The sequence below is a fragment of the Ascaphus truei genome, unplaced genomic scaffold (assembly GCF_040206685.1).
Source record: "Ascaphus truei isolate aAscTru1 unplaced genomic scaffold, aAscTru1.hap1 HAP1_SCAFFOLD_318, whole genome shotgun sequence".
NCBI classification, from domain to species: domain Eukaryota; kingdom Metazoa; phylum Chordata; class Amphibia; order Anura; family Ascaphidae; genus Ascaphus; species Ascaphus truei.
In genome coordinates this window covers 408,412-434,561 of record NW_027456158.1, presented here as the reverse complement: position 1 = coordinate 434,561, position 26,150 = coordinate 408,412, and the positions used below count along the sequence as shown (strand labels likewise).

Genomic DNA, 26,150 nt, shown 5'->3' with positions numbered 1-26,150 from the left:
ATTTGATAAGAACAATATATGAAGAACATTGATACAGGGAGTAATGTGATTTCTATTACTGGCGTGAGGAGAAAATATTTATTTCCACTTATGAGACATAATTGTAACATGATTAATTGGGGTGGTTTTTTTGCCTTCCTCTGGGTGAATGTAACGATAACAATGTAGCTTTAATTATGTTCAGTATGTTGCACAAGTAGAATTTTATAAAGGTTCAACTCAATGAACATATATCTCTCATCCAAATCTTCTCTGATGCATTGCAATGTTACATTAATACATTTTCTCACCATAGATGTATCTTCAGCACATGACTCGTCTGTGAGCAAGAAGCAACGTAAGAAATGTCCCAAACATCAAATTACATGAGGAGTTAATGGAAATATGTTTTAAGGACTTCAACATTGCATAAGTCTGTATGAGAATTGGAACAAGATTACCAGAAACTCGGCAGAGCATTCCTATACATCAACAGCCTTTTACTAAACTTACAGACACCGCAAGACAAGGAGAGGGTTTAAAGAACAGAGACATGAACCCCTACTGTAGGACATACGGTAATGTTATACCGCAGATAATCCATACAGGGAAGAAATCCTATAACTGCTCTGAATGTGGGAAAAGCTTCTATAAGAAATATCATCTTGTTACACACCAAATAATCCACACAGGGGTGAAGCCTTATAACTGCTCTGAATGTGGGAAAAGCTTCAGTCAGAAATCAAATCTTGTTAAACACCAAATAATCCATACAGGGGTGAAGCCTTATAACTGCTCTGAATGTGGGAAAAGCTTCAGTCATAAATCAGGTCTTGTTACACACCAAAGAATCCACACAGGGGTGAAGCCTTATAACTGCTCTGAATGTGGGACTAGTTTCCATGATCAATCAAGTTTTTGTAGACACCAAAGAATCCACACAGGGGAGAGATCCTATAACTGCTCTGAATGTGGGAAAAGCTTCATTAAGAAATCGCATCTTGTTACACACCAAAGAATCCACACAGGCGTGAGACTTTATAACTGCTCTGAATGTGTGAAAAGCTTCAGTAACAAATGGCTTCTTGTTACACACCAAAGAATCCACACAGATGTGAGACCTTTTAACTGCTCTGAATGTGGGAAAAGCTTCAAGCAGAAATCAATTCTTGTTACACACCAAAGAATCCACACAGGGGTGATACCCTATAACTGCTCTGAATGTGGGAAAAGCTATCAGAAATCAAGTCTTGTTACACACCAAAGAATCCACACAGGTGTGAGACCTTATAAATGCTCTGAATGTGGGAAAAGCTTCAGTCGGAAATCGCATCTTGTTACACACCAAAGAATCCACACAAGGGAGAGGCCCTATAACTGCTCTGAATGTGGGAAAAGCTTCAGTCGGAAATCGCATCTTGTTAGACACCAAACAATCCACACAGGGGTGACACCCTATAAACTGCCCTGAATGTGGAAAAAGCTTCAGTAAGAAATCACATCTTATCTCGGGAGATCTCAGACTTCTCTGCTGTCGATGCCGGCTCCATTCTTGATCAAAATCTCACTCCTACTCTGTACTCTGAACAGTCACGACTTTGGACTCCTTCCCCCCCTCGTACATAGATACACATTCTCTACTGTTTAAAATGCATTCAATTTGTATTAATTATGGGGTATATTTTAGTGCAATTCACTAAGGCTTTTTCAGGAGTTAATGTGGGTATATCTGTCCCTACCTTCTTTATAGGCACTTCCCTGTTTCTATTGGTTCCCATAAGCGCAATCCAATTGATTGAGAAACATCTTGATGTAATATTTCTCTTCTACATTGAGTTTGTATACTGTGTAACGTACTTTATGTATCTGCACTATTCTATATAGATTATAAAATATAACTTGTGTGATTATAGATAACCAGATCTGTGTCTTTAACATTCAGACATAGATTGGTTATATCTCTATTTAACACTTCTCTTTGCATTAAGTTTATGCTATGGATTCTGTGTTATATTGTACTATTTGGGGTTTCAGTATATTCCCACTGCTATATGTATTACTCTGTGTATTAGATTTTAAGTAAAGAATTGTGCAAATTAAGATAACCCCGATCTGTGTCTTTAATTATTAGACACATTAGACAGTGAATCTCTTTCCCCTCTATATACACTATTTGAGGGACTATATGTGTCTGATTATTTAAGATGTCTTTTTTCAACAAATGTAGTTCATCAATATTTGTTGATTTAAATTCTTTCCTTTACATTCAAATTATGAGTGATATGTGTGATTTAAGATATTCCTATCTAGGTCTTTATTAGACATAGATGGACTATATATCTTTCTTTATTAAATTCAGTGTGTGATTTAAGATATTCCTATGTCTTTATTTATCAGACATAGATGGACTATATATCTTTCTGAGGTTCGTTACTGTATTAAATTCAGTGTGTGATTTAAGATAATCATTCTTTGTCTCTAATTAGATATGTCTTTCTATACATATATAAGTGATACTTATTCCTAATGGGGATAGTAACATTCTCTATTGAATATATTCATCCTTTCTTTAAGGGTGTAATTTCCAATAAGCTGCCACTCTTCATTTGTGAATTAAACCAACTTTATTCTAAGTAGTGATACCATGTTAAATATGCATCAACTTGTCTGCCCTTTATTAACATGGCTGCAAAGTAACAGTATATACCCAGCGGAGTTTGTATTGATTTATATGTATCGGACAAGGAATCAGATGGTGGTTATGTTATGATATAACAGTAAATCCTTCTCCTGAATGTATACTGATTATTGTTAGGAGTACCAATTACATTTCAGTGCACAGTATTACAACTGTCACACACATGATGCACAGCTATCTCTCACTCCCTGACACACACACGATGCACAGCTATCTCTCACTGTCACACACACACGATGCACAGCTATTTCTCACTATCACACACACACGATGCAAAGCTATCTCTCCCTGTCACACACACACGATGCACAGCTATCTCTCACTCCCTGACACACACACACGATGCACAACTATCTCTCACTGTCACACACACACGATGCACAGCTATTTCTCACTATCACACACACACGATGCAAAGCTATCTCTCCATGTCACACACACGATGCACAGCTATCTCTCCCTGTCACACACACACGATGCACAACTATCTCTCACTGTCACACACACGATGAACAGTAATCTCTCACTATCACACACATGATGCACAGCTATCTCTCCATGTCACACACACGATGCACAACTATCTCTCACTGTCACACACACACAATGCACAGCTATCTCTCCGTCACACACACACGATGCACAGCTATCTCTCTCTGTCACATACACACAATGCACAGCTATCTCTCACTCCCTGACACACACACACGATGCACAGCTATCTCTCACTGTCACACACACATGATGCACAGCTATCTCTCCCTGTCACACACACGATGCACAGCTATCTCTCACTGTCACATACACACGATGCACAGCTATCTCTCCCTGTCACACACACGATGCACAGCTATCACTCAATGTCACACACACACGATGCACAGCTATCTCTCCCTGTCACACACACGATACACAGCTATCTCTCCCTGTCACACACACGATGCACAGCTATCTCTCCCTGTCACACACACACGATACACAACTATCTCTCACTGTCACACACACACGATGCACAACTATCTCTCACTGTCACACACACACACACGATGCACAGCTATCTCTCACTGTCACACACACATGATGCACAGCTATCTCTCCCTGTCACACACACGATGCACAGCTATCTCTCACTGTCACATACACACGATGCACAGCTATCTCTCCCTGTCACACACACGATGCACAGCTATCACTCAATGTCACACACACACGATGCACAGCTATCTCTCCCTGTCACACACACGATACACAGCTATCTCTCCCTGTCATACACACATGATGCACAGCTATCTCTCCCTGTCACACACACGATGCACAGCTATCTCTCACTGTCACACACACACACGATGCACAGCTATCTCTCACTCCCTGACACACACACGATGCACAGCTATCTCTCACTCCCTGACACACACACGATGCACAGCTATCTCTACCTGTCACACACACACACGATGCACAGCTATCTCTCACTCCCTGACACACACACACGATGCACAACTATCTCTCACTGTCACACACACACGATGCACAGCTATTTCTCACTATCACACACACGATGCAAAGCTATCTCTCCATGTCACACACACGATGCACAGCTATCTCTCCCTGTCACACACACACGATGCACAACTATCTCTCACTGTCACACACACACACACGATGAACAGTAATCTCTCACTATCACACACATGATGCACAGCTATCTCTCCATGTCACACACACGATGCACAACTATCTCACTGTCACACACACACAATGCACAGCTATCTCTCCGTCACACACACACGATGCACAGCTATCTCTCTCTGTCACATACACACAATGCACAGCTATCTCTCACTCCCTGACACACACACACGATGCACAGCTATCTCTCACTGTCACATACACACGATGCACAGCTATCTCTCCCTGTCACACACACGATGCACAGCTATCACTCAATGTCACACACACACGATGCACAGCTATCTCTCCCTGTCACACACACGATACACAGCTATCTCTCCCTGTCATACACACATGATGCACAGCTATCTCTCACTGTCACACACACACACGATGCACAGCTATCTCTCACTGTCACACACACACACGATGCACAGCTATCTTTCACTGTCACACACGATGCACAGCTATCTCTCACTGTCACACACACACATGATGCACAGCTATCTCTCCCTGTCACACACACACACACACACACGATGCACAGCTATCTTTTACTGTCACACACACACGATGCACAGCTATTTCTCACTGTCACACACACACATGATGCACAGCTATCTCTCCCTGTCACACACACGATGCACAGATATCTCTCACTGTCACACACACACACACAATGCACAGCTATCTCTCACTGTCACACACACACACGATGCACAGCTACCTCTCACTGTCACACACACACACACACGATGCACAGCTATCTCTCACTGTCACACACGATGCACAGATATCTCTCCCTGTCTCACACATACAATGCACAGCTATCTCTCACTGTCACACACAAACGATGCACAGCTATCTCACACTGTCACACACACACGATGCACAGCTATCTCACACTGTCACACACACACGATGCACAGCTATCTCACACTGTCACACACACACGATGCACAGCTCTCACTCTGCCACACACGATGCACAGCTATCTCTCCCTGTCACACACACACGATGCACAGCTATCTCTCCCTGTCACACACACACGCTGCACAGCTATCTCTCACTGTCACACACACGATGCACAATTATCTCTCACTCCGTCACAGATGAGGCACAGCTATCTCTCACTCCCTGTCACACACAAGGCACAGCTATCTCTCACTCCCTGTCACACATGAGGCACAGTTATCTCTCCCTCCCTGTCACACACGAGGCACAGTGATCTGTGCTGATTATTAAGCGACAGCTGCTCCGCCTGCAACAAACTCGCTAATTAAAGAGAAGCATCTGGCTCAGCGGAGAGATCCTTGGCCCCTCACTCATTGCCCCGGGGGGCGGCCCGGGGTACGTCAGGCACTGCCACCTGCCAAAATGTAACACCAGCATCTAATATAGAGCAGGGCCGAGTATCATTCCTGCAGGAATTCCTCTCCTGGAGACTTAACCCCTTTTGTGATATACTGTAGAGGCCATAGTCCCATTGCGTACGTTAATGCGGGGTATGCCTGTAGTTACTCAGGCCTGTTAGCTTAGTCCCATTGCGTACGTTAATGCGGGGTATGTCTGTAGTTACTCAAGCCTGTTAGCTTAGTCCCATTGCGTACGTTAATGCGGGGTATGCCTTTAGTTACTCAGGCCTGTTAGCTTTGTCCCATTGCGTACATTAATGCGGGGTATAACTTTAGTTACTCAGGCCTGTTAGCTTAGTCCCATTGTGTACGTTACTGCGGGGTATGCCTGTAGTTCCTCAGGCCTGTTAGCTTAGTCCCATTGCGTACGTTAATGCGGGGTATGCCTGTAGTTACTCAGGCCTGTTAGCTTAGTCCCATTGCGTACGTTAATGCGTGGTATGCCTGTGTTACTCAGGCCTGTTAGCCTAGTCCCATTGCGTACGTTACTGCGGGGTATGCCTGTGTTACTCAGGCCTGTTAGCTTAGTCCCATTGTGTACGTTATTGCGGGTGTGCCTGTAGTTACTCAGGCCTGTTAGCTTAGTCCCATTGCGTACGTTAATGCGGGGTATGCCTGTAGTTACTCAGGCCTGTTAGCTTAGTCCCATTGCGTACGTTAATGCGGGGTATGCCTGTGTTACTCAGGCCTGTTAGCCTAGTCCCATTGCGTACGTTACTGCGGGGTATGCCTGTGTTACTCTGGCCTGTTAGCTTAGTCCCATTGCGTACGTTATTGCGGGTGTGCCTGTAGTTACTCAGGCCTGAGAGAGAAAGAAGTAACCCCTGCCTCACCCCATAGTAACCCCTGCCTCACCCCATAGTAACCCCTGCCTCACCCCATATTAACTCCTGCTTCACCCCATAGTAACCCCTGCCTCGCCCCATAGTAACCCCTGCTTCACCCCATAGTAACCCCTGCCTCACCCCATAGTAACCCCTGCCTCACCCCATAGAAACCCCTGCCTCACCCCATAGAAACCCCTGCCTCACCTCATATTAACCCCTGCCTCACTGGCCTCTACAGTATATCACAAAAGGGGTTAAGTCTCCAGGAGAGGAATCCCTGCAGGAATGATACTTGGCCCTGCTCTATATTAGATGCTGGTGTTACATATTGGCAGGTGGCAGTGCCTGACGTACCCCGGGTCGCCCCCCGGGGCAATGAGTGAGGGGCCGAGGATCTCTCTGCTGAGCCAGATGCTTCTGTTTAATTAGCGAGTTTTGTTGCAGGTGGAGCAGCTGTCACTCAATAATCAGCACAGATCACTGTGCCTCGTGTGACAGGGAGGGAGAGATAACTGTGCCTCATGTGTGACGGAGTGAGAGATAGCTGTGCATCGTGTGTGTGTGTGACAGGGAGAGATAGCTGTGCATTGTGTGTGTTTCAGGGAGTGAGAGATAGCTGTGCATCGTGTGTGACAGGGAGAGATAGCTGTGCATCGTGTGTGTGTGACAGTGAGACATAGCTGTGCATCGTGTGTGTGTGTGTGACAGTGAGAGATAGCTGTGCATCGTGTGTGTTTCAAGGAGTGAGAGATAGCTGTGCATTGTGTGCGTGTGTCAGGGAGTGAGAGATAGCTGTGCATCGTGTGTGTGACAGTGAGAGATAGCTGTCCATTGTGTGTGTGTGTGTCAGGGAGTGAGAGATAGCTGTGCATCGTGTGTGTGTGACAGGGAGTGAGAGATAGCTGTGCCTCGTGTGTGTGTGTGTGTGACAGTGAGAGTTAGCTGTGCATCGTGTGTGTGTGTGTGTGTGTGAGTGACAGTGAGAGATAGCTGTGCATCGTGTGTATGTGACAGGGAGAGATAGCTGTGCCTTGTGTGTGTGTGTGTGTGTGTGTGTGACAGTGTGAGATAGCTGTGCATCGTGTGTGTGTGTGACAGGGAGAGATAGCTGTGCATCGTATGTGTGACAGTGAGAGATGCACACACGATGCACAACTATCTCTCCCTGTCACACACACACACATGATGCACAGCTATCTCTCACTGTCACACACACACGATGCACAGCTATCTCTCACTCCCTGAAACACACACGATGCACAGCTATCTTTCACTCCCTGACACACACACGATGCACAACTATCTCTCACTCCTCGACACACACACACACACACACACGATGAACAGCTATCTCTCCCTGTCACACACACACGATGCACAGATATCTCTCACTGTCACACACACACAATGCACAGCTATCACTCCCTGTCACACACACATGATGCACAGGTATCTCTCACTCCCTGACACACACACACGATGCACAGCTATCTCTCCCAGTCACACACACGATGCACAGCTATCTCTCACTGTCACACACACACACAATGCACAGCTATCTCTCACTGTCTCACACATACGATGCACAACTATCTCTCACTCCCTGACACACACACACGATGCACAGCTATCTCTCCCTGTCTCACACACACGATGCACAGCTATCTCTCCCTGTCACACACACACGATGCACAGCTATCTCTCCCTGTCACACACACGATGCACATCTATCTCTCCCTGTCACACACACACGATGCACAGCTAACTCTCACTGTCACACTCACACGATGCACAGCTATCTCTCACTGTCACACACACACACGATGCACAGCTATCTATCACTCCCTGAAACACTCACACGATGCACAGCTATCTCTCACTCCCTGACACACACAAGATTCACAACTATCTCTCACTCCTTAACACACACACACACACGATGAACAGCTATCTCTCCCTGTCACACACACACGATGCACAGCTATCTCTCACTGTCACACACAATGCAAAACTATCTCTCCCTGTCACACACACATGATGCACAGCTATCTCTCCCTGTCACACACACATGATGCACAGCTATCTCTCACTCCCTGACACACACACGATGCACAGCTATCTCTCCCTGTCACACACACACAATGCACAGCTATCTCTCCCTGTCACACACACACGATGCACAGCTATCTATCACTGTCACACACACACACACGATGCACAGCTATCTCTCACTGTCACACACACATGATGCACAGCTATCTCTCCCTGTCACACACACACACGATGCACAGCTATCACTCAATGTCACACACACACGATGCACAGCTATCTCTCCCTGTCACACACACACGATACACAGCTATCTCTCCCTGTCACACACACACGATGCACAGCTATCTCTCACTGTCACACACACACACACGATGCACAGCTATCTCTCACTGTCACACACACATACGATGCACAGCTATCTTTCACTGTCACACACACGATGCACAGCTATCTCTCACTGTCACACACACACATGATGCACAGCTATCTCTCCCTGTCACACACACACACACGATGCACAGCTATCTTTCACTGTCACACACACGATGCACAGCTATTTCTCACTGTCACACACACCCATGATGCACAGCTATCTCTCCCTGTCACACACACACGATGCACAGCTATCTCTCACTGTCACACACACACACGATGCACAGCTATCTCTCACTGTCACACACACACACACGATGCACAGCTATCTCTCACTGTCAACACATACGATGCACAGCTATCTCTCACTGTCACACACGATGCACAGATATCTCTCTGTCTCACACATACAATGCACAGCTATCTCTCACTGTCTCACACACACACGCACGATGCACAGCTCTCTCTCACTGTCACACACACAAACGATGCACAGCTCTCTCTCACTGTCACACACACAAACGATGCACAGCTTTCTCACACTGTCACACACACACGATGCACAGCTATCTCACACTGTCACACACACACGATGCACAGCTCTCACTCCGCCACACACGATGCACAGCTATCTCTCCCTGTCACACACGATGCACAGCTATCTCTCCCTGTCATACACACACGATGCACAGCTATCTCTCCCTGTCACACACACACGCTGCACAGCTATCTCTCACTGTCACACACACGATGCACAATTATCTCTCACTCCGTCACACATGAGGCACAGCTATCTCTCACTCCCTGTCACACATGAGGCACAGTTATCTCTCCCTCCCTGTCACACACGAGGCACAGTGATCTGTGCTGATTATTGAGTGACAGCTGCTCCGCCTGCAACAAAACTCGCTAATTAAAGAGAAGCATCTGGCTCAGCGGAGAGATCCTCGGCCCCTCACTCATTGCCCCGGGGGGCGGCCCGGGGTACGTAAGGCACTGCCACCTGCCAATATGTAACACCAGCATCTAATATAGAGCAGGGCCGAGTATCATTCCTGCAGGAATTCCTCTCCTGGAGACTTAACCCCTTTTGTGATATACTGTAGAGGCCATAGTCCCATTGCGTACGTTAATGCAGGGTATGCCTGTAGTTACTCAGGCCTGTTAGCTTAGTCCCATTGCGTACGTTAATGCGGGGAATGCCTTTAGTTACTCAGGCCTATTAGATTGTCCCATTGAGTACGTTAATGCGGGGTGTGCCTGTGTTACTCAAGCCTGTTAGCTTAGTCCCATTGCGTACGTTAATGCGGGGAATGCCTTTAGTTACTCAGGCCTATTAGATTGTCCCATTGAGTACGTTAATGCGGGGTATGCCTGTGTTACTCAAGCCTGTTAGCTTAGTCCCATTGCGTACGTTAATGCGGGGTATGCCTGTGTTACTCAGGCCTGTTAGCTTTGTCCCATTGCGTACGTTAATGCGGGGTATGCCTTTAGTTACTCAGGCCTGTTAGCTTTGTCCCATTGCGTACGTTACTGCGGGTGTGCCTGTAGTTACTCAGGCCTGAGAGAGAAAGAAGTAACCCCTGCCTCACCCCATAGTAACCCCTGCCTCACCCCATAGTAACCCCTGCCTCACCCCATAGTAACCCCTGCTGCACCCCATAGTAACCCCTGCTGCACCCCATAGTAACCCCTGCCTCACCCCATAGTAACCCCTGCCTCACCCCATATTAACCCCTGCCGCACTCCATAGTAACCCCTGCCTCACCCCATATTAACCCCTGCCTCACCCCATATTAACTCCTGCTTCACCCCATAGTAACCCCTGCCTCGCCCCATATTAACCCCTGCCTCACTGGCCTCTACAGTATATCACAAAAGGGGTTAAGTCTCCAGGAGAGGAATCCCTGCAGGAATGATACTTGGCCCTGCTCTATATTAGATGCTGGTGTTACATATTGGCAGGTGGCAGTGCCTGACGTACCCCGGGTCGCCCCCCGGGGCAATGAGTGAGGGGCCGAGGATCTTTCCGCTGAGCCAGATGCTTCTGTTTAATTAGCGAGTTTTGTTGCAGGCGGAGCAGCTGTCACTCAATAATCAGCACAGATCACTGTGCCTCGTGTGACAGGGAGGTAGAGATAACTGTGCCTCATGTGTGACAGGAAGTGAGAGATAGCTGTGCATCGTGTGTGTGTGACAGGGAGAGATAGCTGTGCATTGTGTGTGTTTCAGGGAGTGAGAGATAGCTATGCATCGTGTGTGTGACAGGGAGAGATAGCTGTGCATCGTGTGTGTGTGACAGTGAGACATAGCTGTGCATCGTGTGTGTGTGTGTGTGTGACAGTGAGAGATAGCTGTGCATCGTGTGTGTTTCAAGGAGTGAGAGATAGCTGTGCATTGTGTGCGTGTGTCAGGGAGTGAGAGATAGCTGTGCATCGTGTGTGTGTGACGGAGTGAGAGATAGCTGTGCCTCGTGTGTGTGTGTGACAGTGAGAGTTAGCTGTGCATCGTGTGTGTGTGTGTGTGTGACAGTGAGAGATAGCTGTGCATCGTGTGTATGTGACAGGGAGAGATAGCTGTGCCTTGTGTGTGTGTGTGTGTGTGTGTGTGACAGTGTGAGATAGCTGTGCATCGTGTGTGTGTGACAGGGAGAGATAGCTGTGCATCGTATGTGTGACAGTGAGAGATGCACACACGATGCACAACTATCTCTCCCTGTCACACACACACACATGATGCACAGCTATCTCTCACTGTCACACACACACGATGCACAGCTATCTCTCACTCCCTGAAACACACACACGATGCACAGCTATCTCTCACTCCCTGACACACACACGATGCACAACTATCTCTCACTCCTTGACACACACACACACACGATGAACAGCTTTCTCTCCCTGTCACACACACACGATGCACAGATATCTCTCACTGTCACACACACACAATGCACAGCTATCTCTCCCTGTCACACACACATGATGCACAGCTATCTCTCACTCCCTGACACACACACACAATGCACAGCTATCTCTCACTGTCTCACACACACGATGCACAACTATCTCTCACTCCGACACACACACACGATGCACAGCTATCTCTCTCTGTCACACACACACGATGCACAGCTATCTCTCCCTGTCTCACACACACGATGTACAGCTATCTCTCCCTGTCACACACACACGATGCACAGCTATCTCTCACTGTCACACACACACAATGCACAGCTATCTCTCCCTGTCACACACACACGATGCACAGCTATCTATCACTGTCACACACACACACACGATGCACAGCTATCTCTCACTGTCACACACACATGATGCACAGCTATCTCTCCCTGTCACACACACACACACACGATGCACAGCTATCTCTCACTGTCACACACACACACACACGATGCACAGCTATCTTTCACTGTCACACACACACACGATGCACAGCTATCTCTCACTGTCACACACACACATGATGCACAGCTATCTCTCCCTGTCACACACACACGATGCACAGCTATCTTTCACTGTCACACACACACGATGCACAGCTATTTCTCACTGTCACACACACACATGATGCACAGCTATCTCTCACTCCCTGACACACACACACAATGCACAGCTATCTCTCACTGTCTCACACACACGATGCACAACTATCTCTCACTCCGACACACACACGATGCACAGCTATCTCTCTCTGTCACACACACACGATGCACAGCTATCTCTCCCTGTCTCACACACACGATGTACAGCTATCTCTCCCTGTCACACACACACGATGCACAGCTATCTCTCACTGTCACACACACACAATGCACAGCTATCTCTCCCTGTTACACACACACGATGCACAGCTATCTATCACTGTCACACACACACACACGATGCACAGCTATCTCTCACTGTCACACACACATGATGCACAGCTATCTCTCCCTGTCACACACACACACACGATGCACAGCTATCACTCAATGTCACACACACACGTTGCACAGCTATCTCTCCCTGTCACACACACACGATACACAGCTATCTCTCCCTGTCATACACACATGATGCACAGCTATCTCTCCCTGTCACACACACACGATGCACAGCTATCTCTCACTGTCACACACACACACACACATACGATGCACAGCTATCTCTCACTGTCACACACACACACACACGATGCACAGCTATCTTTCACTGTCACACACACACACACGATGCACAGCTATCTCTCACTGTCACACACACACATGATGCACAGCTATCTCTCCCTGTCACACACACACGATGCACAGCTATCTTTCACTGTCACACACACACGATGCACAGCTATTTCTCACTGTCACACACACACATGATGCACAGCTATCTCTCCCTGTCACACACACACACGATGCACAGCTATCTCTCACTGTCACACACACGATGCACAATTATCTCTCACTCCGTCACACATGAGGCACAGCTATCTCTCACTCCCTGTCACACACAAGGCACAGCTATCTCTCACTCCCTGTCACACATGAGGCACAGTTATCTCTCCCTCCCTGTCACACACGAGGCACAGTGATCTGTGCTGATTATTGAGTGACAGCTGCTCCGCCTGCAACAAAACTCGCTAATTAAAGAGAAGCATCTGGCTCAGCGGAGAGATCCTCGGCCCCTCACTCATTGCCCCGGGGGGCGGCCCGGGGTACGTCAGGCACTGCCACCTGCCAATATGTAACACCAGCATCTAATATAGAGCAGGGCCGAGTATCATTCCTGCAGGAATTCCTCTCCTGGAGACTTAACCCCTTTTGTGATATACTGTAGAGGCCATAGTCCCATTGCGAACGTTAATGCGGGGTATGCCTGTGTAACTCAGGCCTGTTAGCTTAGTCCCATTGCGTACGTTAATGCAGGGTATGCCTGTAGTTACTCAGGCCTGTTAGCTTAGTCCCATTGCGTACGTTAATGCGGGGAATGCCTTTAGTTACTCAGGCCTATTAGATTGTCCCATTGAGTACGTTAATGCGGGGTATGCCTGTGTTACTCAAGCCTGTTAGCTTAGTCCCATTGCGTACGTTAATGCGGGGAATGCCTTTAGTTACTCAGGCCTATTAGATTGTCCCATTGAGTACGTTAATGCGGGGTATGCCTGTGTTACTCAAGCCTGTTAACTTAGTCCCATTGCGTACGTTAATGCGGGGTATGCATGTGTTACTCAGGCCTGTTAGCTTTGTCCCATTGTGTACATTAATGCGGGGTATGCCTGTAGTTACTCAGGCCTGTTAGCTTAGTCCCATTGCGTACGTTAATGCGGGGTATGCCTGTAGTTACTCAGGCCTGTTAGCTTAGTCCCATTGCGTACGTTAATGCGGGGTATGCCTGTGTTACTCAGGCCTGTTAGCCTAGTCCCATTGCGTACGTTACTGCGGGGTATGCCTGTGTTACTCTGGCCTGTTAGCTTAGTCCCATTGCGTACGTTATTGCGGGTGTGCCTGTAGTTACTCAGGCCTGAGAGAGAAAGAAGTAACCCCTGCCTCACCCCATAGTAACCCCTGCCTCACCCCATAGTTACCCCTGCCTCACCCCATAGTAACCCCTGCTGCACCCCATAGTAACCCCTGCCTCACCCCATAGTAACCCCTGCCTCACCCCATATTAACCCCTGCCGCACTCCATAGTAACCCCTGCCTCACCCCATATTAACCCCTGCCTCACCCCATATTAACTCCTGCTTCACCCCATAGTAACCCCTGCCTCACCCCATATTCACCCCTGCCTCACCCCATAGAAACCCCTGCCTCACCTCATATTAACCCCTGCCTCACTGGCCTCTACAGTATATCACAAAAGGGGTTAAGTCTCCAGGAGAGGAATCCCTGCAGGAATGATACTTGGCCCTGCTCTATATTAGATGCTGGTGTTACATATTGGCAGGTGACAGTGCCTGACGTACCCCGGGTCGCCCCCCGGGGCAATGAGTGAGGGGCCGAGGATCTCTCCGCTGAGCCAGATGCTTCTGTTTAATTAGCGAGATTTGTTGCAGGCGGAGCAGCTGTCACTCAATAATCAGCACAGATCACTGTGCCTCGTGTGACAGGGAGGGAGAGATAACTGTGCCTCATGTGTGACAGGGAGTGAGAGATAGCTGTGCATCGTGTGTGTGTGACAGGGAGAGATAGCTGTGCATTGTGTGTGTTTCAGGGAGTGAGAGATTACTGTGCATCGTTTGTGTGACAGGGAGACATAGCTGTGCATCGTGTGTGTGTGTGTGACAGTGAGAGATAGCTGTGCATCGTGTGTGTTTCAAGGAGTGAGAGATAGCTGTGCATTGTGTGCGTGTGTCAGGGAGTGAGAGATAGCTGTGCATCGTGTGTGTGACAGTGAGAGATAGCTGTCCATTGTGTGTGTGTGTCAGGGAGTGAGAGATAGCTGTGCATCGTGTGTGTGTGTGACAGGGAGTGAGAGATAGCTGTGCCTCGTGTGTGTGTGTGACAGTGAGAGTTAGCTGTGCATCGTGTGTGTGTGTGTGTGACAGTGAGAGATAGCTGTGCATCGTGTGTATGTGACAGGGAGAGATAGCTGTGCCTTGTGTGTGTGTGTGTGTGTGTGACAGTGTGAGATAGCTGTGCATCGTGTGTGTGTGAAAGGGAGAGATAGCTGTGCATCGTATGTGTGACAGTGAGAGATGCACACACGATGCACAACTATCTCTCCCTGTCACACACACACACATGATGCACAGCTATCTCTCAATGTCACACACACACGATGCACAGCTATCTCTCACTCCCTGAAACACACACACACGATGCACAGCTATCTCTCACTCCCTGACACACACACGATGCACAACTATCTCTCACTCCTTGACACACACACACGATGAACAGCTATCTCTCCCTTTCACACACACTCGATGCACAGATATCTCTCACTGTCACACACACACAATGCACAGCTATCTCTCCCTGTCACACACACATGATGCACAGCTATCTCTCACTCCCTGACACACACACACAATGCACAGCTATCTCTCACTGTCTCACACACACGATGCACAACTATCTCTCACTCCCTGACACACACACACGATGCACAGCTATCTCTCTCTGTCACACACACACGATGCACAGCTATCTCTCCCTGTCTCACACACACGATGTACAGCTATCTCTCCCTGTCACACACACACGATGCACAGCTATCTCTCCCTGTCACACACACGATGCACATCTATCTCTCCCTGTCACACACACACGATGCACAGCTAACTCTCACTGTCACAGTCACACGATGCACAGCTATCTCTCCCTGTCACACACACACACACACGATGCACAGCTATCTATCACTCCCTGAAACACTCACACGATGCACAGCTATCTCTCACTCCCTGACACACACAAGATTCACAACTATCTCTCACTCCTTGACACACACACACACACGATGAACAGCTATCTCTCCCTGTCACACACACACGATGCACAGCTATCTCTCACTGTCACACACACAATGCACAGCTATCTCTCCCTGTCACACACACATGATGCACAGCTATCTCTCCCTGTCACACACACATGATGCACAGCTATCTCTCACTCCCTGACACACACACGATGCACAGCTATCTCTCACTGTCACACACACACAATGCACAGCTATCTCTCCCTGTCACACACACACGATGCACAGCTATCTATCACTGTCACATACACACACACGATGCACAGCTATCTCTCACTCCCTGACACACACAAGATTCACAACTATCTCTCACTCCTTGACACACACACACACACGATGAACAGCTATCTCTCCCTGTCACACACACACGGTGCACAGCTATCTCTCACTGTCACACACACAATGCACAGCTATCTCTCCCTGTCACACACACATGATGCACAGCTATCTCTCCCTGTCACACACACATGATGCACAGCTATCTCTCACTCCCTGTCACACACACATGATGCACAGCTATCTCTCCCTGTCACACACACATGATACACAGCTATCTCTCCCTGTCATACACACATGATGCACAGCTATCTCTCCCTGTCACACACACACGATGCACAGCTATCTCTCACTGTCACACACACACACACGATGCACAGCTATCTCTCACTGTCACACACACACACACACACACGATGCACAGCTATCTTTCACTGTCACACACACACACACGATGCACAGCTATCTTTCACTGTCACACACACACACGATGCACAGCTATCTCTCACTGTCACACACACACACATGATGCACAGCTATCTCTCCCTGTCACACACACACGATGCACAGCTATCTCTCACTGTCACACATGAGGCACAGCTATCTCTCACTCCCTGTCACACACAAGGCACAGCTATCTCTCACTCCCTGTCACACATGAGGCACAGTTATCTCTCCCTCCCTGTCACACACGAGGCACAGTGATCTGTGCTGATTATTGAGTGACAGCTGCTCCGCCTGCAACAAAACTCGCTAATTAAAGAGAAGCATCTGGCTCAGCGGAGAGATCCTCGGCCCCTCACTCATTGCCCCGGGGGGCGGCCCGGGGTACGTCAGGCACTGCCACCTGCCAATATGTAACACCAGCATCTAATATAGAGCAGGGCCGAGTATCATTCCTGCAGGAATTCCTCTCCTGGAGACTTAACCCCTTTTGTGATATACTGTAGAGGCCATAGTCCCATTGCGAACGTTAATGCGGGGTATGCCTGTGTAACTCAGGCCTGTTAGCTTAGTCCCATTGCGTACGTTAATGCAGGGTATGCCTGTAGTTACTCAGGCCTATTAGCTTAGTCCCATTGCGTACGTTAATGCGGGGAATGCCTTTAGTTACTCAGGCCTATTAGATTGTCCCATTGAGTACGTTAATGCGGGGTATGCCTGTGTTACTCAAGCCTGTTAGCTTAGTCCCATTGCGTACGTTAATGCGGGGAATGCCTTTAGTTACTCAGGCCTATTAGATTGTCCCATTGAGTACGTTAATGCGGGGTATGCCTGTGTTAATCAAGCCTGTTAGCTTAGTCCCATTGCGTACGTTAATGCGGGGTATGCCTGTGTTACTCAGGCCTGTTAGCTTTGTCCCATTGCGTACGTTAATGCGGGGTATGCCTTTAGTTACTCAGGCCTGTTAGCTTTTCCCATTGCGTACATTAATGCGGGGTATGCCTGTAGTTACTCAGGCCTGTTAGCTTAGTCCCATTGCGTACGTTAATGCGGGGTATGCCTGTAGTTACTCAGGCCTGTTAGCTTAGTCCCATTGCGTACGTTAATGCGGGGTATGCCTGTGTTACTCAGGCCTGTTAGCCTAGTCCCATTGCGTACGTTACTGCGGGGTATGCCTGTGTTACTCTGGCCTGTTAGCTTAGTCCCATTGCGTACGTTATTGCGGGTGTGCCTGTAGTTACTCAGGCCTGAGAGAGAAAGAAGTAACCCCTGCCTCACCCCATAGTAACCCCTGCCTCACCCCATAGTAACCCCTGCCTCACCCCATAGTAACCCCTGCTGCACCCCATAGTAACCCCTGCCTCACCCCATAGTAACCCCTGCCTCACCCCATATTAACCCCTGCCGCACTCCATAGTAACCCCTGCCTCACCCCATATTAACCCCTGCCTCACCCCATATTAACTCCTGCTTCACCCCATAGTAACCCCTGCCTCGCCCCATAGTAACCCCTGCTTCACCCCATAGTAACCCCTGCCTCACCCCATAGTAACCCCTGCCTCACCCCATATTCACCCCTGCCTCACCCCATAGAAACCCCTGCCTCACCTCATATTAACCCCTGCCTCACTGGCCTCTACAGTATATCACAAAAGGGGTTAAGTCTCCAGGAGAGGAATCCCTGCAGGAATGATACTTGGCCCTGCTCTATATTAGATGCTGGTGTTACATATTGGCAGGTGGCAGTGCCTGACGTACCCCGGGTCGCCCCCCGGGGCAATGAGTGAGGGGCCGAGGATCTCTCTGCTGAGCCAGATGCTTCTGTTTAATTAGCGAGTTTTGTTGCAGGCGCAGCAGCTGTCACTCAATAATCAGCACAGATCACTGTGCCTCGTGTGACAGGGAGGGAGAGATAACTGTCCCTCATGTGTGACAGGGAGTGAGAGATAGCTGTGCATCGTGTGTGTGTGACAGGGAGAGATAGCTGTGCATTGTGTGTGTTTCAGGGAGTGAGAGATAGCTGTGCATCGTGTGTGACAGGGAGAGATAGCTGTGCATCGTGTGTGTGTGACAGTGAGACATAGCTGTGCATCGTGTGTGTGTGTGTGTGTGACAGTGAGAGATAGCTGTGCATCGTGTGTGTTTCAAGGAGTGAGAGATAGCTGTGCATTGTGTGCGTGTGTCAGGGAGTGAGAGATAGCTGTGCATCGTGTGTGTGACAGTGAGAGATAGCTGTCCATTGTGTGTGTGTGTCAGGGAGTGAGAGATAGCTGTGCATCGTGTGTGTGTGACAGGGAGTGAGAGATAGCTGTGCCTCGTGTGTGTGTGTGTGTGACAGTGAGAGTTAGCTGTGCATCGTGTGTGTGTGTGTGTGACAGTATGAGATAGCTGTGCATCGTGTGTGTGTGACAGGGAGAGATAGCTGTGCATTGTATGTGTGACAGTGAGAGATGCACACATGATGCACAGCTATCTCTCACTGTCACACACACACACGATGCACATCTATCTATCACTCCCTGAAACACTCACACGATGCACAGCTATCTCTCACTCCCTGACACACACAAGATTCACAACTATCTCTCACTCCTTGACACACACACACACACACACACGATGTACAGCTATCTCTCCCTGTCACACACACACGATGCACAGCTATCTCTCACTGTCACACACACACACAATGCACAGTTATCTCTCCCTGTCACACACACATGATGCACAGCTATCTCTCCCTGTCACACACACATGATGCACAGCTATCTCTCACTCCCTGACACACACACACGATGCACAGCTATCTCTCCCTGTCACACACAATGCACAGCTATCTCTCCCTGTCACACACACGATGCACAGCTATCTATCACTGTCACACACACACACACACACACGATGCACAGCTATCTCTCACTGTCACACACATGATGCACAGCTATCTTTCCCTGTCACACACACACACACACGATGCACAGCTATCACTCAATGTCACACACACACGATGCACAGCTATCTCTCCCTGTCACACACACACGATGCACAGCTATCTCTCATTGTCACACACACACACACGATGCACAGCTATCTCTCACTGTCACACACACGATGCACAGCTATCTTTCACTGTCACACACACACACACGATGCACAGCTATCTCTCACTGTCACACACACACATGATGCAAAGCTATCTCTCCCTGTCACACACACACACACACACACACGATGCACAGCTATCTTTCACTGTCACACACACATGATGCACAGCTATTTCTCACTGTCACACACACACATGATGCACAGCTATCTCTCCCTGTCACACACACACGATGCACAGCTATCTCTCACTGTCACACACACACACACGATGCACAGCTATCTCTCACTGTCACACACACACACACACGATGCACAGCTATCTCTCACTGTCAACACATACGATGCACAGCTATCTCTCACTGTCACACACGATGCACAGATATCTCTCCCTGTCTCACACATACAATGCACAGCTATCTTTCACTGCCTCACACACACACACACACACGATGCACAGCACTCTCTCACTGTCACACACACAAACGATGCACAGCTCTCTCTCACTGTCACACACACAAACGATGCACAGCTATCTCACTCTGTCACACACACACGATGCACAGCTCTCACTCCGCCACACACGATGCACAGCTATCTCTCCCTGTCACACACACACGATGCACAGCTATCTCTCCCTATCATACACACACGATGCACAGCTATCTCTCCCTGTCACACACACACGCTGCACAGCTATCTCTCACTGTCACACACACGATGCACAATTATCTCTCACTCCATCCCACATGAGGCACAGCTATCTCTCACTCCCTGTCACACACAAGGCACAGCTATCTCTCACTCCCTGTCACACATGAGGCACAGTTATCTCTCCCTCCCTGTCACACACTAGGCACAGTGATCTGTGCTGATTATTGAGTGACAGCTGCTCCGCCTGCAACAAAACTCGCTAATTAAAGAGAAGCATATGGCTCAGCGGAGAGATCCTCAGCCCCTCACTCATTGCCCCGGGGGGCGGCCTGGGGTACGTCAGGCACTGCCACCTGCCAATATGTAACACCAGCATCTAATATAGAGCAGGGCCGAGTATCATTCCTGCAGGAATTCCTCTCCTGGTGACTTAACCCCTTTTGTGATATACTGTAGAGGCCATAGTCCCATTGCGAACGTTAATGCGGGGTATGCCTGTGTAACTCAGGCCTGTTAGCTTAGTCCCATTGCGTACGTTAATGCAGGGTATGCCTGTAGTTACTCAGGCCTGTTAGCTTAGTCCCATTGCGTACGTTAATGCGGGGTATGCCTGTGTTACTCAGGCCTGTTAGCTTTGTCCCATTGCGTACGTTAATGCGGGGTATGCCTGTGTTACTCAGGCCTGTTAGCCTAGTCCCATTGCGTACGTTACTGCGGGGTATGCCTGTGTTACTCAGGCCTGTTAGCTTAGTCCCATTGCGTACGTTAATGCGGGTGTTCCTGTAGTTACTCAGGCCTGAGAGAGAAAGAAGTAACCCCTGCCTCACCCCATAGTAACCCCTGCCTCACCCCATAGTAACCCCTGCCTCACCCCATAGTAATCCCAGCCTCACCCCATAGTAACCCCTGCCGCACCCCATAGTAACCCCTGCCTCACCCCATAGTAACCCCTGCCTCACCCCATAGTAACCCCTGCCTCACCCCATAGTAAGCCCTGCCTCACCCCATAGTAACCCCTGCCTCACCCCATAGTAAACCCTGCCTCACACCATAGTAACCCCTGCCGCACCCCATAGTAACCCCTGCCTCACCCCATAGTAACCCTGCCTCACCCCATAGTAACCCCTGCCGCACCACATAGTAACCCCTGCCTCACCCCATAGTAACCCCTGCCTCACTCCATATTAACCCCTGCCGCACACCATATTCACCCCTGCATCACCCCATAGTAACCCCTGCCTCACCCCATATTAACCCCTGCCTCACCCCATATTAACTCCTGCTTCACCCCATAGTAACCCCTGCCTCACCCCATAGTAAACCCTGCCTCACCCCATATTAACTCCTGCTTCACCCCATAGTAACCCCTGCCTCACCCCATAGTAACCCCTGCCTCACCCCACAGTAACCCCTGCCTCACCCCATATTAACCCCTGCCTCACCCCATAGTAACCCCTGCCTCACCCCATAGTAACCTCTGCCTCACCCCATAGTAACTCCAGCCTCACACCATAGTAAATCCTGCCGCACCCCATAGTAACCCCTGCCTCACCCCATAGTAACCCTTGCCTCACCCCATAGTAACCCCTGCCGCACCCCCTAGTAACCCTTGCCTCACCCTATAGTAACCCTTGCCTCACCCCATATTAACCCCTGCCGCACCCCATAGTAACCCCTGCCTCACCCCATAGTAAACCCTGCCTCACCCCATAGTAAGCCCTGCCTCACCCCATATTAACTCCTGCTTCACCCCATAGTAACCCCTGCCTCACCCCATAGTAACCCCTGCCTCACCCCATAGTAGGCTCACTAATAAAGGTCAAGCCATTTGGTTGCCAGAATGCCCTACTTCAGCACAGACCAGAAAGGCATTGTGATAAGCGTATCCCCGGTATAGTCAGGGGTTAATGGGAGTCGTCCCCGTCCCCCCAGTATACGCCCAGAACCATGGACCCGGTACTTGTGGTTCGGACTGTCTCCAACCAGCCATAATGTTGTGAGAGTGAAATTATGTCTAAGTCCAGCTTTGGTACATTAGAAGCAACTCTAAAACTTAACCTACGCGTTTTTCGAAGCTACTTTTTGGCTAGCTTCTTATAGGAAGGTCTAGGAGCTCTGAAAATGAACGTGCGCATCTTTCACTCTTCCCGAGGGACTTAGAAGAATTTTGTGATATTTTTTTATTAAAATGGTGTATAAGGGTATACAGTATATATAAATATATTTTATGCACTGTATATGAGCTGGCGATTTCTAAGTCTGTGGTTCCGAGAGGGGGTAACCAGGCTCACTAATAAAGGTCAAGCCACTTGGCTGCCAGAATGCCCTGCTTCAGCACAGACCAGAAAGGCATTGTGATAAGCGTATCCCCGGTATAGTCAGGGGTTAATGGGAGTCATTCCCGTCCCCCCAGTATACGGCCAGAACCATGGACCCGGTACTTGTGGTTCGGACTGTCTCCAACCAGCCATAATGTTGTGAGAGTGAAATTATGTCTAAGTCCAGCTTTGGCACATTAGAAGCAACTCTGAAACTTAACCTAAGCGTTTTTCGAAGCTACTTTTTGGCTAACTTCTTATAGGAAGGTCTAGGAGCTCTGAAAATGAACGTGCGCGTCTTTCACTCTTCCCGAGGGACTTAGAAGAATTTGTGATATTTTTTATTAAAATGGTGTATAAGGGTATATATATAAATATATTTTATGCACTGTAAATGAGCTGGCGATTTCTAAGTCTGTGGTTCCGAGACGGGGTAACCAGGCTCACTAATAAAGGTCAAGCCACTTGGCTGCCAGAATGCCCTGCTTCAGCACAGACCAGAAAGGCATTGTGATAAGCGTATCCCCGGTATAGTCAGGGGTTAATGGGAGTCGTCCCCGTCCCCCCAGTATACGGCCAGAACCATGGACCCGGTACTTGTGGTTCGGACTGTCTCCAACCAGCCATAATGTTGTGAGAGTGAAATTATGTCTAAGTCCAGCTTTGGTACATATTAGAAGCAACTCTGAAACTTAACCTAAGCGTTTTTCGAAGCTACTTTTTGGCTAACTTCTTATAGGAAGGTCTAGGAGCTCTGAAAATGAACGTGCGCGTCTTTCACTCTTCCCGAGGGACTTAGAAGAATTTGTGATATTTTTTATTAAAATGGTGTATAAGGGTATATATATAAATATATTTTATGCACTGTATATGAGCTGGCGATTTCTAAGTCTGTGGTTCCGAGAGGGGGTAACCAGGCTCACTAATAAAGGTCAAGCCACTTGGCTGCCAGAATGCCCTGCTTCAGCACAGACAAGAAAGGCATTGTGATAAGCGTATCCCCGGTATAGTCAGGAGTTAATTGGAGTCGTCCCCGTCCCCCAGTATACGGCCAGAACCATGGACCCGGTACTTGTGGTTCGGACTGTCTCCAACCAGCCATAATGTTGTGAGAGTGAAATTATGTCTAAGTCCAGCTTTGGTACATTAGAAGCAACTCTGAAACTTAACCTAAGCGTTTTTCGAAGCTACTTTTTGGCTAACTTCTTATAGGAAGGTCTAGGAGCTCTGAAAATGAACGTGCGCGTCTTTCACTCTTCCCGAGGGACTTAGAAGAATTTTGTGATATTTTTTATTAAAATGGTGTATAAGGGTATATATATATATACATATATTTTATGCACTGTATATGAGCTGGCGATTTCTAAGTCTGTGGTTCCGAGAGGGGGTAACCAGGCTCACTAATAAAGGTCAAGCAACTTGGCTGCCAGAATGCCCTCCTTCAGCACAGACCAGAAAGGCATTGTGATAAGCGTATCCCCGGTATAGTCAGGGGTTAATGGGAGTCGTCCTCGTCCCCCCAGTATACGGCCAGAACCATGGACCCGGTACTTGTGATTCGGACTGTCACCAACCAGCCATAATGTTGTGAGAGTGAAATTATGTCTAAGTCCAGCTTTGGTACAATAGAAGCAACTCTGAAACTTAACCTAAGCGTTTTTCGAAGCTACTTTTTGGCTAACTTCTTATAGGAAGGTCTAGGAGCTCTGAAAATGAACGTGCGCGTCTTTCACTCTTCCCGAGGGACTTAGAAGAATTTTGTGATATTTTTTATTAAAATGGTGTATAAGGGTATATATATAAATATATTTTATGCACTGTATATGAGCTGGCGATTTCTAAGTCTGTGGTTCCGAGAGGGGGTAACCAGGCTCACTAATAAAGGTCAAGCCACTTGGCTGCCAGAATGCCCTGCTTCAGCACAGACCAGAAAGGCATTGTGATTAGCGTATCCCCGGTATAGTCAGGGGTTAATGGGAGTCGTCCCCGTCCCCCCAGTATACGGCCAGAACCATGGACCCGGTACTTTTGGTTCGGACTGTCTCCAACCAGCCATAATGTTGTGAGAGTGAAATTATGTCTAAGTCCAGCTTTGGTACATTAGAAGCAACTCTGAAACTTAACCTAAGCGTTTTTCGAAGCTACTTTTTGGCTAACTTCTTATAGGAAGGTCTAGGAGCTCTGAAAATGAACGTGCGCGTCTTTCACTCTTCCCGAGGGACTTAGAAGAATTTGTGATATTTTTTATTAAAATGGTGTATAAGGGTATATATATAAATATATTTTATGCACTGTATATGAGCTGGCGATTTCTAAGTCTGTGGTTCCGAGGTGGGGGTAACCAGGCTCACTAATAAAGGTCAAGCCACTTGGCTGCCAGAATGCCCTGCTTCAGCACAGACAAGAAAGGCATTGTGATAAGCGTATCCCCGGTATAGTCAGGGGTTAATTGGAGTCGTCCCCGTCCCCCCAGTATACGGCCAGAACCATGGACCCGGTACTTGTGGTTCGGACTGTCTCCAACCAGCCATAATGTTGTGAGAGTGAAATTATGTCTAAGTCCAGCTTTGGTACATTAGAAGCAACTCTGAAACTTAACCTAAGCGTTTTTCGAAGCTACTTTTTGGCTAACTTCTTATAGGAAGGTCTAGGAGCTCTGAAAATGAACGTGCGCGTCTTTCACTCTTCCCGAGGGACTTAGAAGAATTTTGTGATATTTTTTATTAAAATGGTGTATAAGGGTATATATATAAATATATTTTATGCACTGTATATGAGCTGGCGATTTTTAAGTCTGTGGTTCCGAGAGGGGGTAACCAGGCTCACTAATAAAGGTCAAGCCACTTGGCTGCCAGAATGCC

General features: G+C 48.2%; 1 protein-coding gene across 1 annotated transcript in view; it reads left to right on the top strand.

Annotated features, from left to right (window-relative positions):
• The first annotated feature begins 300 nt into the window (after nt 1–300).
• Nucleotides 301–26,150, top strand: part of LOC142483305 (uncharacterized) — a 395,453-nt gene continuing 369,603 nt past the window's right edge. Inside the window, exon 1 of the mRNA XM_075583408.1 lies at nt 301–1,791. Coding sequence (XP_075439523.1) covers nt 419–1,450 — 1,032 coding nt within the window. The 5' untranslated portion in view covers nt 301–418 and the 3' untranslated portion in view covers nt 1,451–1,791. The remainder of the gene's footprint in view (nt 1,792–26,150) is intronic.